The 18,829-nt window shown below is 44.8% G+C and overlaps 1 protein-coding gene across 1 annotated transcript; it reads right to left on the reverse strand.

Annotated features, from left to right (window-relative positions):
* Positions 1–9,191: 9,191 nt before the first annotated feature.
* On the reverse strand, positions 9,192–17,941 carry LOC144689435 (galectin-related protein-like). The gene is made up of 5 exons (XM_078556521.1): positions 17,852–17,941; positions 17,173–17,238; positions 16,935–17,023; positions 14,265–14,442; positions 9,192–11,003 (listed from the first exon to the last, which is right to left on the reverse strand). Exons 1-5 carry the CDS (start codon positions 17,873–17,875, stop codon positions 10,860–10,862), a joined length of 501 nt encoding a protein of 166 aa, XP_078412647.1. The 5' UTR covers positions 17,876–17,941; the 3' UTR covers positions 9,192–10,859.
* Between the last annotated feature and the right edge of the window lie 888 nt (positions 17,942–18,829).

An 18,829-nucleotide genomic window follows, 5' to 3' on the forward strand; every position in this document is an offset into this window, starting at 1 on the left:
ACACTCACAAACCCATTACACATCCACAGGGCCCTCACCTGCTGCCAGTTCAAGGGACATCAGTATTCACTCTCTCACACACACCTTCATTGTCCTCATCCCATCCACGGGACCACTCACCACCCACGCAGGCCAGGAAAACATCAACTGGCCTGTCAAAAGTCCTGCTTACACTCTCTCCATCTCTATTCATGCAAGACAAGCTGGCAGACAACAAGAAGGAGAGGTCGCAGACCTATGGAAGAATGCCTGAAATCAAGGTCCTCACGGACTTTGAAAACAGAGCCATCCAGCTGGCCAGCAAGGGTCTGAACCATTCCTGTTGTCATGAAGCTATTAATGTGTATAATATTATTGGAAAATATTTTAAAATAGAGATTTAGTCTGTGGGTGTCTTAATTGCATTAAAGCCAGCTAGTCTGAGTGCTTTGATGTGTACTAGTTTTGATATGTAAGAGAGGTAGATTGCATTTACATTTTTTGAGTACAGCATTCATGAAGTGGGGTGGAAACCACCACCTAGCTAGCAGATACCAAGCAATATGTTTACATTAGTAATAAAATTGGTACTATGAAAGGGGTTTTAATGTAAAAGGTGGAGTTCAAAGAGGCTGGTGATACAATGAGAATTTACATTCAATGAGCGGTGCTAGGTATAACTTCAGCAGTTCTGTGTGTGTAGAGCAGAGGTAATGTGAGATCAAAAGGCAGCTGTAAGCCTCCAACTGCCTCCACAGGAACCAAAGTGAAAAGAACCTCATTTTGAATTCGTAAAGTGAAAATGCTTTGCCTGGTGTTTGGTTAAGTCTATGGGCTGCTGTTCCTTAATGGAGATTAGTTTGGGAATTTGTTATAAGTTATGATACTGATAATTTGAAGCCATGTGTATATATATTTTAACCTGTGTAAATTAATAAAATGTTTCATTTAGTTTAATGTAAAACCTCGAGAACTGGTCGTCTGATTCTTGAATTTAGAGCCGCATCTCAAACATAACACTTAAAATTATAGGTTATGACAGTTGTTTAAAGTTTCCCTCTGGGATTTTTAAATAACTCAGTTTCACCAACTGCATCGGTCGTAACGGTGAGATCAGCAGTGCTCTACCAAATGAGGATCCAGCAGTGCAACATCGATCAGACAGCCAGGCTGTGAGTGATGTGTCCTGTTTCACAGGCCACTGCCATGCACTAATTATCTCCCCTTGCTTCCACAGGCACATCTGGGAAACAGCCAAGGGAGTCCACGATCCAGTGCCTCCAAACAAGCCCCGAGGGAAGCTCAGAAGAGGAATCCGCTGAAACCCTCCCTGATGTCTCATCACAGCGCTCACCCACACCCTCCACCAGTGCAGAGACACACACCTCGGTGGGACCTAGCTTTACAGTAGCCTCAGGATCACAATCTGGTGAGCGCATCACACTGTCTGATCCACAGCAGGCGGAGGCAGGGACTTCCCAGGTGTCCGGCGCTCAGAGGATTGCTGGAGGCCAGAACGTTGCTGAGTCTGAGTCAGATGATGAGCCTCTGGACTCAGTCATGTCACAGTTGCTGGAGCTGCAAAGGCAAGCCTGGGAACATCAGGAAGGGATGTCCGATGCACTCCTCAGATTGCAAGGCACAATGAAGGAGTCCGTCCGCCCTCACTCTATGGTGATAGCGTCAGCATGCCAACGCACTGAGGTCAACACTGGTAGGATGGTGGCCGCAGTTGAGACCTTGGTTCAGGACATTGCTCCTGCACCCTTGTTGTCCTCCAACAGTGTGTGTGCAAGAGGGGTGCTGGGCAGACGATCTCACTCCAGCTTCCCCTTCGCTTCACAGAGTCAGCCAGGGGCCCCTGAGCATCCCATAGGGAGGAGGGTCAGCAGGTGTAGTCCCCGGGGCCATCCATCCAGGTGACTCCAGGAGTGTCTGGCACATATGAATCCCCTCTTCCTGTGACCCCAGCAGTTCCAGCTGTACAGGCCAAGGAGGGTGCCACTGCCACACAGCAGGACCCCGAAAGCAGGCCGGGGCCCTCCAGGTTTCAGCCCTCCAGAGGACACCTGCCAAGGTCATCACAGACAGGGCGTCACAGTCAGCAGGCTGCCTCCACCTCCGCTGTGGATGTCTGGGAAGCACCAAGACGTAGCGGCAGGGTTAGGAAAGTTAAGAAGATGTAACTCTTTCAGAGGTTGCACAGCCTGGACACGGGTGTTAATCACTTCTACATACTGTTCACTATTGTTATTAAACTCCTGACAACGTCTCCCTGCCTGTGGCTCCTTGATCTGATGAGCAGTGTTCTTGTCACTCAGATGTGAAGCCTTTCTGCACAAGATAAAGGCAGATGTCTCAGTCCAGGGCCTCTCCCCTGTGTCTGTGCAGCTTTCAGACCAAAGTGATGGTCCAGCCTCACACTCCCTGGAAACATTACTGATGCCTGCACCTCGGCAGTGGTCATTGCTGCCAAAATGTCATAGGCAGGCATCACAGAGTTCTCTCATTCTCTCTGTGTGCCCTCAGCACCTTTAAGGTGGGGCTGGCCCCCATCTCATCAGTATCTGTGATCGGTGACGCTGTGCTCCTGGAGAGGTCAGGTGCTGAAGGCGGACAAAGGATCGGCTGCATTTAATGTTTCATGGCTGTGTCTCTATGATATGTCTCTGATCACAGAGTGCAAGCGAGCTGCCCTCGGCCAGACAGGAGTCAGACATTCTCAGTTGCTATGTGAAGATCAGTGGAATGTCCTCGCTGCGTGTCATCATCATTCTCCTGGAATCATGTGACTATTAGGGCTTCCACTGCGTCTCCATGACAGGAGCATTCCCACAGAGGATATGTGCACTGCCATAAGCCAGGCTGGAGTCAAACGTCCACAGATGCAATATGAGGATCCATGGGGTCACCTCACTGCATGTTGTCATCATCCTCCACAAATCTAGTAGCTATGAGGGCCTCCTGAGCACAGCTGCCTCGTCTGGCCAGTTCAAGGGCCTCATCACCATCATCCTTGCCTTCGAGGGCCTCCTCACCCTCATCACCGTCAACGTCTGCCTCATTGGAGGAGACATCCAGCTCCTGCAGCTCCTCCTCAGCCAGCTCCTCTCCCCATTGCAGCGCCAGGTTGTAAAGGGCACAGCAGACAAGGACGATGTGTGACACTCTCTGCGGACTGTATTGCAGGGCTCCACCAGACCGGTCCAGGTACCAGAAGCGCATCTTCAGCATCCCGATGATCTGCTCCACCAAGTTGCGAGCTGCAGCATGAGCGTCATTATAGTGTCGCTCTGCTGCAGTCTGAGGCCGCCGCACAAGTGTCATCAGCCACGGCCTCTGTGGGTAGCTCTTGACCTCGAGCAGTCATCCCTGCAGCCTCTGTGGACCCTGGAAGACTTCAGGGATCTGTGATCAACTGAGAATGTAGGAGTTGTGCACACTCCTGGGAAACTGTGAGCAGACCTGCAGGATGCGTTTGTGGTGGTCGCACACTAGCTGCACATTCAGCAAATGGAATCCCTTGCGGTTCACATAGTTGACCCCTTGTTGTGACGGAGATCTGAGTGTCATGTGAGTGCAGTCGATTGCACCCTACACCTGTGGGAAACCCAAGATCTGGGCAAATCCAACTGCTCTTACATCCTGGCTCTCCTGGTCACGGGCGAAATGCACAAAATGTGTGCCCTCACAAAGATGGCACCCGTGACCTCATAGATGCATTTGTGGGTGGAGGCTTGCGATATCCCACAGAGGTCACCAGTGAAGCCCTGAAAGGAGCCACTGGCATAGAAATTGAGCGCCACAGTCACTTTCACGGCCACTGGCAGTGGATGCCCACCATGACCCCGTGGCGCCAAATCCTGCAAAAGCTGCAGAGGAATGGTGCCAGATGTGACTGACCAGTTCCCTAGACATGCCCAGCCTTCGGCGACACTGGTTCTTGGTCATCTACAGGAATGAAAGGCCGCATCTACAGACGCTGGGTCTAGCTAGGTGCCGACCAACAATGTCTCGCTGTGGCTCTTCAGCAGCGAGTGCGGGAGCCCCAGCTGCCCCTTCTTCCAGAGGGTGCTGCTCCTCCCTCTGCATTACCAGGTGCCTCAGTCGCTCTCTTCTCTGTCGTCTCCACTCTCTGTATGCCACGAGGCATACAGCTAGTTCACCAGGCTCCATGATCCTGATGTTGTACTCCTGCAGGATGAAAGAGAGAGATGTGTGGATGAGCATGGATGTTCTAAGAACCTGCCTTGGTTAAGTCTGAAAGCCCCTTAATGCATCCTAGAGAATCCTGACCACCACTTGGACACTTGGATGGTCAGAGATTAATGCGCTGCATGGCTGCCTGAAACCCCAACCACTCCGCCCCACTTCATCCAACCAATTGGCAGCAGCTTTGCCCATTGGACTGCATGCTGTGGTCTCAGCTCAGGCACAGCCATTCTCCTAACCCGCGCTGCAAGGCTGCACTGTTAGCTTGAACCATGGGGGAGACTGGTCCAAACCAGGATGATGACATTGCAAGGAGCTGTGAGCACCTCCACCAGTGACTGCTCCACAGCCAGCTTTAGCAAGGAGATTGTACAACATGCCCAGTCATCCAACTGTTCTGCAGTCCACTAAAACGCTCATTAGTTTGCAGTCTGTGCCCGAGGGGTGAAAAGCTCTGGAGCACTTGGTGGCACGTTCATGTCTCTACGTTGCTTGAGTGGGCAGATAAACTAGAGGCCTGACTCCACGCACGTCAATGTGGCTGTGGCTGAGCCGTCTCAGCTGCAGAGGAATGGTCACTTTATACAAGGTGCCCCTAATGCGTGGCTGCTTCCCTCCCCCCCTACCCCGCATGTGCTTGTGTACCACCTTCAACCGCAGGGCAGCTCTTGCCCCCATGCCTCAACCTTGAAGTCCAACAGTGAGCGCTGCATAACGTTACTGTGCACTCACCTCCGAATTCCCCTCAAAGTGCAGCCCGCCAAGTGCACGCCTTCCGGCGGGCTGGCTTTTTAATGATATGCTGACGTATTACAATGAGGTTCCCGACATCCGATGGTGGGAAAGGCAGCCCGCCATCGACGGGCTGAGCGGACGATCACAAACTAGTTTCACAACATCGTGAAACCAATTTTTGGTCTTCTTTTCATATTGTCCGTTCATGCCGCCAATCACACCTGATGCTAGCAGGCATGGACAAATCCACCCCTTGTCTCAGTCCTGTGCCAGTCTTTTCATTTTCAAGCCATCCAACATTGACCTTCTGGTCCTTCTTTTTCCCTCGAAATCTTCCCTCCATAACGTCTCTTACAAGTCTGTTTCCTCTTAAGATTTTCTCTACCTTTCCCTAATTAGATTCAGCAAGTTTCTGTTATTGATTCACTCTCCTCAGTAATTCATCACTTATTCCATTTTCCACCCAGCTGATCATTTCCATTCTCCTCCAAACCCAAATTTCAAAACTATTTAGCAAGTTGGCCTCCTCTTTTGATAAGGTCCACATTTCACATCTATACAAAACAGCACTCCAACTCAAACTCTTTATAAGTCACTTCTCAAGTTGTGTATTCAGCTTTCTGGTTAGCAACTGTCTCTTACATATGAACATATAAATTAAGAGCAGGAGAAGGCCATTTGGCCTATCAAGCCTGTTCCACCATTTGATAAGATCATGGCTGATCTGGTTGTGGCCTCAACTCTACTTTCCTGTCTACTCCCCACAGCCTGTAATTCCCTTGTTGATCAAGAATCTATCCAACTCAGCCTAATCTATCTAACTCAGTGAAAGAATAAGGTTTCTACATTCAGAGGAAATCACTTGACAGTACAGAATGCGAATATTGATATGTTGAGAGACATGTTACTTAATAGAAACATAGGAAATAGGAGCAGGAGTAGGTCATTCGGCCCTTCGAGCCTGCTCTGCCATTCAATATGATCATGGCTGATCCTCTATCTCAACGTCATACTCCCGCTCTCTCCCCATACCACTTGATGCCTTTAGAGTCTAGAAATCCATCTATTTCCTTCTTAAATATATTCAGCGACTTGGCCTCCACAACCTTCTGTGGTAGAGAATTCCATAGGTTCACCACCCTCTGAGTGAAGAGGTTTCGCCTCATCTCAGTCCTAAATGGCCTACCCCATATCTCCAGACTGTGACCCCTTGTTCTGACACCCCCCCAAACCAGAGGAAATATCATTCCTGCATCCAGTCTGCCCATCCCTATCAGAATTTTATACGTTTCAATGAGATCTCCTCTCATTCTTCTAAACTCCAGTGAATACAGGCCTAGTTGGCCCAATCTCCCCTCATATGACAAGGGAGGTGATGGCATACTGGTATTGTCACTAAACTGGTATTCCAGGTAATGCCCTGGGGACCCAGGTTCGAATCCCATGGCAGATGGAGAAATTTGAATTCAATAAGTTAAAAGGTCTGATGACCAGAAAACCATTGCTGATTGTTGTAAAAACCCATCTGGTTCACAAATGCCCCTTTAGGGAAGGAAATTGGCTGGTCTGGCCTACATGTGACTCCAGATCCACAGTAATGTGGTTGACTCTTAAATGCCCTATGAATAAGGGCAATTAGGGATGAGCAATAAATGCTGGCCTATGTAGTCCCATGAACAAATATATGAAAAAACCCTGACATCAGTCTGGTGAAACTTCATTGCACTCCCTCTATGGCAAGTATATCCTTCCTTAGGTAAGGAGACCAAAACTGCACACAATACTCCAGGTGTGGTCTTGCCAAGACCCTTTAGAGCCACAGTAAGATATCCTTGCTCCTGTACTCAAGTCCTCTCACAGTGAAGGCCAATATACCATTTGCCTTCTTAACTGCTTGCTGCACCTGCATGCTTGCTTTCAGTGATTGGTGTAGAAGGACACCCAGGTCCCTTTGTCCATCAATATTTCCCAATCTATCACCATTTAAATACTACTCTGCCATTCTGTTTTTCCTACCGAAGCTTTTCATCTTGCACTCATCAGGACAAATGCAAGAATATCAAATTTCAAACAATCACAACTATTTTTACTACAGGAGGAAAGGGTGCTGATTGGTTGACAAGTCAAAATGTGTCATTCTTTTGTTTGTCCGAATAGGTGCAAGATGAAAATCTTTAGAAACACGTCGGTCTTTTCAACAATATCAGAGGAAGCGTTTTTTTAAATCATAAACTCCCCAGAGTGTTTCCAGCATGATGAACATAAATGAACCAATAACAAATAACAGCAGCAGTGCAGTTTATGATGATGTGGTGTTATCACATCCGTTTTCTCCTTCCTGATTCAATAGAAATGGAACATAGCAGAGAGAGAAATATCCCAGCAAGGCCACAAAGCAAAAAAAACTCATGGAGAAAAGCGAGTTTGATCGACTTGAGACAAAGATGCTGAATGTGTGAATGAAAAATGTTTACTTGCTCACACATGTCACTATGATGGGAAAGACATAGTCCCCATTCAGAGAACGGACATGTACAGCAGTGTCAGGCCCACCTGACTTCTAGTCACTGTTACTATTTTAAAGGTGCAACTTATCGATTGTAAAACATCCCAAGGTGCTTCGTAGGAGGGTCAGCAAACACTAAACCAGACAGGGGGAAATTAGGATAGTTGCAAGAGATGGATTTTAAGGAGCGCCTGAAAGAGAGCTAGAGCAGTTTAGGGAGGGAATTCCAGAGATTAGGGCTCAGGCAGTTGAAGGCACAGCAGCCAAAGGAGGAATGATTAAAATTGAGGGATGCTCTCCTCAGAGGGGAAGGGAGGGGAGGGGAGGCATTAGCATAGTGCTGTTACTGCACTTTTAATCTAGAGGCCTGGGTTAATGATCTGGGGACATGGGTTCAAATTCCACCACTGCAGCTGGTTAAATTCAATTAAATCTAGAATTAAAAGCTAGTCTCAGTAATGGCGACCATGAAACGATCGTCGATTGTCGTAAAAACCCATCTGGTTCACTGGTGCCCTTTAGGTAAGGAAATCTTCCGTCCTTACCTGGTCTGGCCTACATGTGACCCCAGATCCACAGCAATGTGGTTGACTCTATCTGCCCTCTGAAATGGCTGAGCAAGACACTCAGTTCAGGGGCAATCAGGGATAAACAACAAATGCTGGGCTCACCAGCAAAACCCATATCCCACGAAAAAATTTTAAAAATCTTTCGCACACCTTACTCAGTCATGTGCAGATTTGTTTTAAACAAATAACATCAATTTTTAAGAAATCTTTAACAAAAGACATACAAAATGTTACGAGAGACCTTAATTCTTCAAAATAATTAAGCAAATATATTCTTGGAGCAGATAGGCCTCCCCCCGGCAGCACAGCACTCCCTCGGGGCTACCCCTCCGACAGCACAGCGCTCCCACTATCCACCCCCCCCACCTGCCCCTCCAGCAGCACAGTGCTCCCCCCCCCCCCTCCCCCCCTCCCCCCTCGGGGCTGCCCCTCCGTCAGCGCGGCACCCCCCCTCAGGGCTGACACTGGAGTGTCAGCCTACATTTTGTGCTCAACTCTCTGGATTTGGGTTTGAATAGCAACACCTTGCATTGGTATCGCATCTTTAATATAGCAAAATGTGCTGAAAGGCTTCACAGGAGCATTATCGAATTTGACATTGAACTACATAAGGAGGTATTCGGACACTAATTGAAAAACAGTATATACTGCAGTTACTGGAAATCTGAAATAAAAAAAACAGAAAATGCTGGGAATACGCAGCAGATCAGAGAAAAACAAAGCTTTGATGATTTTTCGTCCACCTGAAAGGTTAACTCTGTTTCTCTCTCCACAGATGCTGCCTGACCTGTTGAGTATTTCCAGCATTTTCTGTGATGTTAGGACAGGGTGACCAAAGAAGGGACTAGCGTTAAGGAGTGTCTTAAAGAACAACCCTCTAACTCTGGACTCAGAGGCAAATGGGCTGCCTGCTCTGAGACATGGCTGACATCTTAAAGGGTGAGTTAACTCCAGCATGTGAAAGAGTGGTGCTAACACTGCTGTGGTGGTGCTGCTGCTTCTACCTGTACTACAGGCATTTGGAAAAGAGGTATCTGCTCTGGTGGGAGCTCCACTCCTGCATTACTTAACTGTACGTCCAGGAGGCATCAAACATGAGAAGCAGGTTTGTGATCAACAGTGTCTATCAGGGAAGACTAAATGGAAGAACTGTTAGGGAAGGAGGGGTGAAAAGAAAAAGTATGAGGAAATTACAAATATTTATTTTTAATTTTACTCAAGATTGATCTTAACAAAGTTAAGTGCCTGATGTTGATAACAGCATTACATTTGGAAAGGCATCTTTGCTTGATAAATTACAGGTTTCCATAAATCAATACATTTATCAAAGTATCCACCAGGTACATCGTAGTTTTAGAGAAGTAGAAAATAACGAGATATTCCGTGTAATAATGAAGCAGCATATTCTGCTGTTAACTGAGTCAACATATTACAACGCAGTCACATAGCCAGCCAGCTTTTCCATGATATTTCCTATATTGGGACTAAAAAGTGTCGCTTTCATTAAGGTCAACCCTGCATGTAACAAATGTCAGACTGCTTCAGTGCAGCAGTGAAATGTACAGAGAGGTGGATACACATTACACAGAGGAGTTTGTGAAAGATTTTGACAAACACAGCAACACACATAAACAGGAAGATTGAGTGGAAAACACCAAAATATTTCTGCCCAATTGACAGACATGCCAAGACCCTGAATGCAATGCTCACAAAATTAACGTGCCATCTTCTGACGCAATTTCTACAATACGTCAATGCTCTGACACAAAGTCATTTGCCATAAAACACAATCAGTGAGCACTCTGATTGGACCTATCAATTCTTTACACTGTTCCTTACACTGACAAACAAGAACAACAGATAATAAATTTCATACAACTCTGTTTACTGAACATGTGTAAAATGTCAGCTACCTAGTTTCCTTTTAAATTAGTTTCTTTTACATTCAGAAAATGTTACTTTGTGAAATATGTCAGTTGCAATAATTAGCAGAAAAAAGTTCCCATTGATACCAATTGTTCTAAATAACAGCAGTTTATTGGATTAATCTAAAACCGATTGAATCATATATTCCTAGAAGATATCTTTCAGTTTAAGAATTTTATGAATAGCATTATGGATTATATTATTTCCTTCTTTAAATTATTCAATTTATTGATTGGAATGCCTACAATTTTATTGCTTTCAATCTATAAAATTATTAATAAGCTATGAATTTCAAGAAATACACCTTTAATTTACAGAAACATTCATTTACTAACATTCTGATGGTTAATAATTCATTAAGACTAAAAGGCATGATGTATATAAATAAGTATCTAGTATCATATATAACACAAACCACACCATCCATGTTACTCTCTACAAAAACTATTTACAGTCTAGACAATACCCTGACTATTTATATCCCATTTTAAAATATATATTTGTTAATTATTTGTGCTGTCATTTCAGTGCAGAAACACATTCTGGAGTGTATGGTGTAAACAACACAAAAATTACTCGATTCACCACCGTTTCCTTATCCCCCCCTCCCCACCCCTTGTGTAGATGTTCCAGACACGTTAACCTGCTAGAGCGAATCATCCAGGCAGTGTCAGAACCGTTGCTAATTGGATTTTATTTCCTGTCACAAGATTTCCCCCCCCCCACTCAATTGCTCCCTAAAATGGCCAATTCCCCGAATCATTTACATTGCCAATGTCGAAACAACAGTTCCATTCTTCCTTTCATACAGTGAACAATGGAGACTGACACTGGAGGCAGCTCAGACCCAGCTGGTACTGCCACGCATGCGTGATGGTGAGTCTTTGACCCATCAGAAAGGTCACAGTTCCTCCTGACAATCCCAAATGCACTTAACCAAGTTTGGTCAGCTGCAAATCGCCAAATATTTTTATCACGTTAATTGCTGATAAATCTAGGACACGATGGTGAAAATCGAAAAGCTGGTGCCCATCGACGAATACGCGGAATCGTTGATATTCGCAGTGCATCTCAAGCTGTAAATCAGGAAAATAAACAAATTGTTGTTGGGAAAGTGCAATTATCAAAACAACTTTAAAAATGTGTCACATTTACTCAGAATATTAAACAGCTAAAATATTAGCTCCTACCCGTAAGTTCGTGGGAACGAGAGGAGGCCACTTACCCCCACCAGCCTGTCCCGCTATTCTATGAGATTATGAGTGATCTGTGACCTAATTCCGTATACTCACCCTTTCCCCATATCCTTTAATACCTTTTGGCAACAGAAAGATCAGATTTTAAACTTTATAATTAATCAAGCATCAACTACCATTTGCAGAAGAGATGTCCAAACCCTTTGTGTGTAGAAATCTTTTCTAATTTCACTTCTGAGAGGTCTGGCTCTAAATTTTAGGCTCTGTTTTTGCTGCTTTAATCCAGTACCTGCATACCACCTACAGCAGTAACAAGTGTAAGTTCCCTTATCAGGACAGGGAATGGAAGCATTAACCAGTATGAGACTAAGCCATACAGACTAGGAACATACCAAGTCTGATCTGTCGAGTTTACCTATGATCCCTGCTCCTGATCGCAGTCAGTAACCCATGTGGATATGGGATGCAGAGTGAAAACAACATCAGGCACAGCAGCGATATTTTCCACAGTTGAATGACTGATCAATACTGACTGTCTAGGCTGACATGAACAATAGTCATGTGGGTAAGGTACCAGAGAGCTGCCAATACAGAAGGGGTCGATGCCTTTAAAAGGAGTGGAGGCATGATAGGTGGAAAAAGAAAGAATTTCTTCAAGGTCAATAAATTGTCATGAATTTTAAACGTTATTTAAATAAATTTCCCCCACCACAAATACAATGGCTTTCTATATTCAGTACTCAAAAGGTCAAATAACCTCCTGCTTTCTGTCCTGAACAAGCTGCAAACCGCTGTCATTTTTAACAGTTATTTATAATCACAACAAAAACATATTTGATCAATGTATATTTTCAAATTGGAATTTATTTTTTCATTTACACTATTTCAGCCACCCTCAAGAATGAATTACCACTGTTTCTCTGCATTAGCAGCACTTGAGAATATCAGATTGTGAATTCACGGCAAGTGACAGTGACGGTGTGTGCCATGTCACACCAACCCCCTGGTGCTAACAGGCTAACCAGGCTTTGACATTACATGGGCTTTGTAAATACTGTCATACACTAAAGTTAGTTTTGATTCCCATTATGTAGCCCAGTCGTTAATATGTTATACAGTAACAGTTCTTAATTATTAACAAAATCTAGTACGTGTCTCATGACTTTGCAAGTCTCAACTAGCTGAGAATGAATAAAATAAGAATATAAAAAAGGAATTTAAATGTTGACCTGAAATGGATTCAATGTTTTAGCAGAGGAAACTGAAAAATATAACTACCAAGCTAAGCCATGTCGCTTATGGTTAACAATGTATAGTATTACCTTGAGTTGTGTAAAAGTTCTCCAGTTTCAATAATCTTCCGTTACAAGACTCCTCAAAGATGGGAATTTACTTATGCATGATTACCATTGCTATGTCCTTTTACAGTGGGCCCAATTTTAACTCTGCATGTGGATGGATTTTAAGTGGGTTAAAAATTGGACCCAACATATCCAATCCCAGCTCTCCACCACTCTCATCCAAAAGAACTATTTCACAAAATAATGTGTCACTCTGTCGTATTGGCTAACTTTCTCACATAATCACTGAAGGTGTAATGTAAATGCAGAGTCAGGGCGTGATGAAGGAGAGCGAGACTCCCTGGACAAGGAAAGCTTACATCAATTTTTTTTTTTACATTCATGGGATGTGGGCGTCACTGGCTAGGCCAGCATTTATTGCCCATCCCTAATTGCCCTCGTTCCCAGGGCATCTAAGAGTCAACCACATGGCTGTGGTTCTGGAGTCACATGTAGAACATTTAAGGACAGCAGATTCCCTTCCCTAAAGGACATTAGTGAACCAGATGCATTTTGGACGACAATTGGCAATCGTTTTGTGGTCATCATCAGACTTTTAATTCCAGATTTTTATTGAATTCAAATTTTCCCATCTGCCTTAGTGGGATTTGAACCCATGGCCCCAGAGAATTAACCTGGGTCTCTGGAATAATGGTCCAGTGACAATACCAATATGCCAACAGCTCCCTGTAATTATTACTTAAAATCAGAGAGCACAAAAAAAAAGGAGGCTATTCAGCCCATTATGCCTGTGCTGGCTCTTTGAGTGAAGGCTCCCCCCCCCTTCAAGTATTTATCCAATTCCCCTGATATTCCCTTATTATTGAATCTGCTTCCACCGCCCTTTCACACAATGCATTCCAGTTCACAACGACTCTCTGTATCTTTTCTCATGTCATCCCTGGTTCTTTTGCCAACCACTTTGAAAAATATTCCTGTATTATCCATTGCAACTGGGAAGTATGGGTCTTCACTAATCTACCTCCAGACCCTTTTTATTACTGCCCAACACAGATGCAGCAAAGGTGGTGGCAAAATTAGTTTGAGAATATTGGTTCACAACTGAGTGCTTTCTCTCAAAATGAGCAGGTGCCATTTTCTCATTAGTTGATCTGGGTAAGAGGCAAATATTAGGTCCCAGGTGGACGAGAGAGGTGGAAACTTTGGACTCATTTGTAAACCCACTGGATATGGCAATGGAGAGACTTTAGGGTATTATTGGCTAAATGAACTAAAATGGGCTAAATGGCATCCATCATTCATAATGATCTTGTGTCGTAAGGACTAACTAAACCTGCGTTGTGCAAGTGTCAAAATCTGACAGTCTAAGGTGATATAATTCACATTTTAAAAAGAAAAACCTGTTATTAATTAACTTAACTGCAGCAAATAAAACAACACAATATCATTCCAGTTAAATCTTGGAATTATTACAGTTGATTGATGTTCTTTAATTCTTTCAGAACCTTTAAACTCCAGGCAAAGAAGTTGCTTGTGAAGTCACTATTAGAGTTGGTGATATTTACAGACTCTAGTATCGATCTTCCCTATAATTAGAAACATCCTCTCTTTATGTGCCCTATCAAATCCTTTTATCATTTTGAAGATCTCCATCTGCTGACTCCTCAGTCTTTAAGAGTGCCAGCCTGTTCAATCTTCCCCTGATAGTTATAAGCTTTCAGTTCTGATATCATCCACGTCAATCTTCTTTGCACTTTCTCCGCTGCCTCTATACCCTGTTTTACAATACGGAGACCAGGACTGTGCAGAGTGTTCCAATGTGCTGCGTATAGTTACTCACCCGAAATGGTTGGTCTGGGATGAAGGGGAAGTAAGGAATGGATGTTTCCTCTTCTCCCCATTCTCCAGAGACGAAAGCATTTCTGACAAATTGCTGATCGGGAAATCTCGCCTGGAGCTCCATAGCAACATCAGCTGGCGATACATCGGAGTCTCCACAGCACAGGCTAATTTCAAAGCTTTAGCAAAGGCAGGAAGAAATCAAACTTCAGTCACAAAAAAAAAGTTCCTTAACCTATCAAAGGCTCTAAATGAAGTGACTGTTCAACAACAACTTACACTTACACAGCACCTTCAACATAGTAAGGAGCATTATCAAATAGAACTTAACACCGAGCCACATAAAGACGTATTAGATCAGGAGGAAAAAAAGCTTGGTCAAGGTGGTCAGTCTTAAGGAGCATCTTAAAGGAGGAGGAGAGAGGGGCGGAGAGAGGGAATTCCAGACCTTAGGGCCCAGATAGCTAAGGTACAGCCAATGGTGGGTCAATTATCAACATCAACTTTGATGTAATAAAGTGTAATATGGTGCTTCAGGGCAGCGTTATGAAACAAAATGTGACATCGGGCCACGTAAAGTTTCATAAGCCACATAATTAAATTTGGGCACTAAATTAGAAGCAAAATACTGCGGATGCTGGAGATCTGAAATAAAAACAGAAAGTGCTGGGAAAAACTCAGCGTGTCTGGCAGCATCTGTGGAAAGAGAAACAGAGTTAACGATTCCAATATGGCTCTTCTTCAGAACAGGTAAACAAGGTGAAGAAGAGTCACATTGGACTCGAAACATTAACTCTGTTTCTCGCTTCACAAATACTGCCAGACCTGCTGAGGTTTTCCAGCACTTTTTGTTTTAATTAAAATTGGGACTGTAGGGGCTGGAGGAGGTTACAGAGATCGGGAGGAGCAAGACCATGGAGGGATTTGAAAACAAGGGTGAGAATTTTAAAATTGAGGCGATGCCATAGGAAAAGTGCAATATACAATAAAGTTTCAACCTCTGATGAACAAAAAAGCACGTTTAAAAACACACTGAAGCAACAGGTTAATGTGAGCCACAATCCAACCACAATATCTCTAACATTACTCAGCCTGTGGACTTACTGTAGCTAATGTATTAACCACACTTACCAGGGCTGTTAAAGGTCAAGTTGCAAAACTTGAATATTTCCCACCTACAAATGTTATTCGCATTTTTGTTTACTTGCATACGCTGCATGAACAGAATAATTTCTGGAGATAATTCCTTTTCTGGTTGCATGAGATATTTCTCAAATACAAACATGATCAGTCCAAAAACGTCTTAAATACGTTCAAACAAACTCTTGGCACTGGGTCCTTGTATTAAACAACAGACTGGAACAATTTGCACTTATTGAAGAAGAATGGAAATGGAACAATTTGTACTTGTTTGCAGAGTTTTGTTGGAATCTGTTTTGTCATTTGTCCTGTAACAGCCTGTCAAACGCCAAAAGCTTCAAATCATAATGATAAACATTCCTCAATATTTTTTTTCCAATACTAGGCCTGTTAACTCCTCTTGGACAGTAATTCTCACAATTCGCTGCTTCAAAAGATCCAAAACCACATCACTGTAAACCCCAAAACATGCATCGTTCTTTTCTTCACTAAGTTGCCTAGTTTCAACCTTTTTCAACATTACGTATGGAAAGTTATATCAAATTCTCTCAGTCCACCCAGATCATCCAACAAAAGTCACAACTTTTGTGAGTTGCGGATGAAAATAGTGCTGGGGATTATTCCAGCTTTGTCAATAATTCTGCTCAATTTCATTTTGGAATTTTGCATCCCTGATTATGAAGTGAAAGTGTTTATTGATGAGTCCACGCCCACGTGCAGCAAGACCTGGACAACATTCAGGCTTGGGCTGATAAGTGGCAAGTATCATTCACGCCACACAATGACCGTCTCCAACAAGAGAATCTAACCATCGCCCCTTGACATTCAACGGCATTACCATCACTGAATCCCCCACTATCAACATCCTTGGGGTTACCATTGGTCAGAAATCGAACTGGACCAGCCATATAAATATAGGCTACAAGAGTAGGTCGGAGGCTAGGAATCCTGCAGCGAGTAACTCACCTCCTGACTCCCCAAAGCCTGTCCACCATCTACAAGGCACAAGTCAGGAGTGTGATGGAATACTCCCCACTTGCCTGGATGAGTGCAGCTCCAACAACACTCAAGAAGCTTGACACCATCCAGGATAAACAGCTCGTTTGAGCAGAACTCCATCCATCACCTTAAACATTCGCCACTGATACACAGTAGCAGCAGTGTGTACCATCTACAAGATGCACTGCAGGAACTCACCAAGGCTCCTTTGACAGCACCTTCCAAACCTGCAACCTCTACCATCTAGAAAGACAAGGGCAGGAGATATATGGGAACACCACCACCTGGAAGTTCCCCTCCAAGACACTCACCATCCTGACTTGGAAATATATCACTGTTCCTGCACTGTCACTGGGTCAAAATCCTGGAACTCCCTCCCTAACAGCACTGTGGGTGTACCTACACCACGTAGGCTGCAGCGGTTCAAGAAGGCAGCTCACCACCACCTTCTCGAGGGCAATTAGGAATGGGCAATAAATGCTGGCCTTGCCAGTGAAGCCCACATCCCAGAAACAAAGAATAAAAAGAGTACCTTGTAGGGTTGGGGTCTACTATTCCCATCACGATGATCTTCTTCCCAGGTCTCATTCCTCCTTTTATTGCACCACCAAAAGGAACAGTCTTAAAGAAAGAGAGAAACTGCTCAATGTGACGCTGGGAGCAGGGGTGAATTACACAGTATTAAGCAGTAATTACAGGCAAGGAAAATTTAGATCAAAAGGCATTGATGTAGTAAGTTAAATGCATAAAAAAGATGCATGTTCTTTTACCAAGCGTGGAAAGTCCTCTGACTCTGGAGACCTGGGTGAGTTATTCAGGTGTGGCTCTTCCTCCGTCTAAAACAAGAGTGAAATGGAAAATTATCTGCAATTATAACATGGCTTTTTCACAATCCCTGCCAGGCATTAAATGCAAGTCACTATCCAATATTATGTTAATATTCTCCAGCCAGTTGGAGCAGAGATTATAGGCTCGACTCTAACAACAAACATGGATTCGATATCATTTATGCCATTTCACCCAATCATCCCTCAATTCCCTTTGATCAATATCAGTAATTGACACAGATCTGAAAAGTTGGCGGGAGAAGGAACTCGCTCCCCATTAAATCGATAGAAAACCCCGAACCGGAGCAGGTCCAGAATCAGAATCAGAATCAATCAGAACAACAGCCTCAAAGGCTGAGCGAGAAACTGAACTCCCGGAGCAAGGGCAGCGACACCCGGACTCAACCCGGACCTGAGAACCGAGGCCTAAACTGAGAGCCGGAGTCAGAACCGGAATCCCTGAATATCCAAAGACCCGGAGTGATCGGGATCCGGGTGTTCCTGAGTTAATCCCGAATCCCCCGGGCTCGGGTCTCGCCCTCCCAGGGATAGGGGGGAGCGGGATGTGCTGCCTCTGATCGGGGATCCGGTTCTGGTCGGGATCCCGCTGCCCCGCACTCACAGTTTGCTCCTTATTCGTTGCCATCTTGCACCGAAGCCCGTGGAAGCTGCGGAATCGGCCCGGGATTTGAGGACGTGGAGGCGGCGCCCGCCCGGCGCCTGCCCCGCCCGCCCGCCCGCCCGCCCGCCCGGCGGCGCCTCCTCCTCCTCCTCCTCCTCTATCTCCCGGTGTAACCGCGACCCTCCGCAATCTCTCCGCTTCCTGCACCGCCGGCTCTCCGCAATCCAACCGCAAATGGCGGCGAATCCTGTTCTGGGGGGATTTTAACACAAAGCAGGAAATCCTGGAGTTAAACTGGAGGAACCGCGATTGGAAAGGTGGAAAGAGAAATGGGATGGAGGAGGGAGGGGGGTTTAAATTTAAGAAGGGGCTCTGCCAGAGTGAACCCGCATTTAAGGAGAATAGATTCACACACAAAAAAATAAAGGCCACAGAGAATTAACGATCGCAAATGTAATCGGAGCAGATTCAGTCACAATGTGCAGAAGGAAATTGGATAAATTCTTAAACAGGATCGAGGGACGCTCATTTAAGACAGAGATGAGAATTTTTTTTCCTTAGAGATGGTGAGGAACCTCTCTTCCCTGAAAGGCAGTGGAAGCAGAGTCTGAATATTTTGAAGACAGAGCTAGATAGATTCTTGATTAACAAGGGGGTGGAAGGTTATCGGGGGTAGGTGAATTGAGGTTACAATCAGATCATCATGATCTTACTGAATGGGAGAGCAGGCTCGAGGGGCCGAGTGGCCTACTCCTCCTAATTTGCATGTTCGTGTGTAGGGATTACTGAGGGGGCTCAAGTACAGGAGGGAGATGATTTGGAGACCTTGTTGAAAGAACCAGCGGAGACAGAAAGGGCCAAAGAATCACCTCCAGTACTGTGTCCTCTCTGGTGAAGAAGGACGGAATAGGCACCTCCCCATTCACCCATAGTCTGCCAACCAGTTGGTAACACTCTCACCCACAGCTCGGAGTCAGA

Source organism: Cetorhinus maximus, chromosome 14, assembly GCF_964194155.1.
Source record: "Cetorhinus maximus chromosome 14, sCetMax3.hap1.1, whole genome shotgun sequence".
In the NCBI taxonomy this organism is placed as follows: domain Eukaryota; kingdom Metazoa; phylum Chordata; class Chondrichthyes; order Lamniformes; family Cetorhinidae; genus Cetorhinus; species Cetorhinus maximus.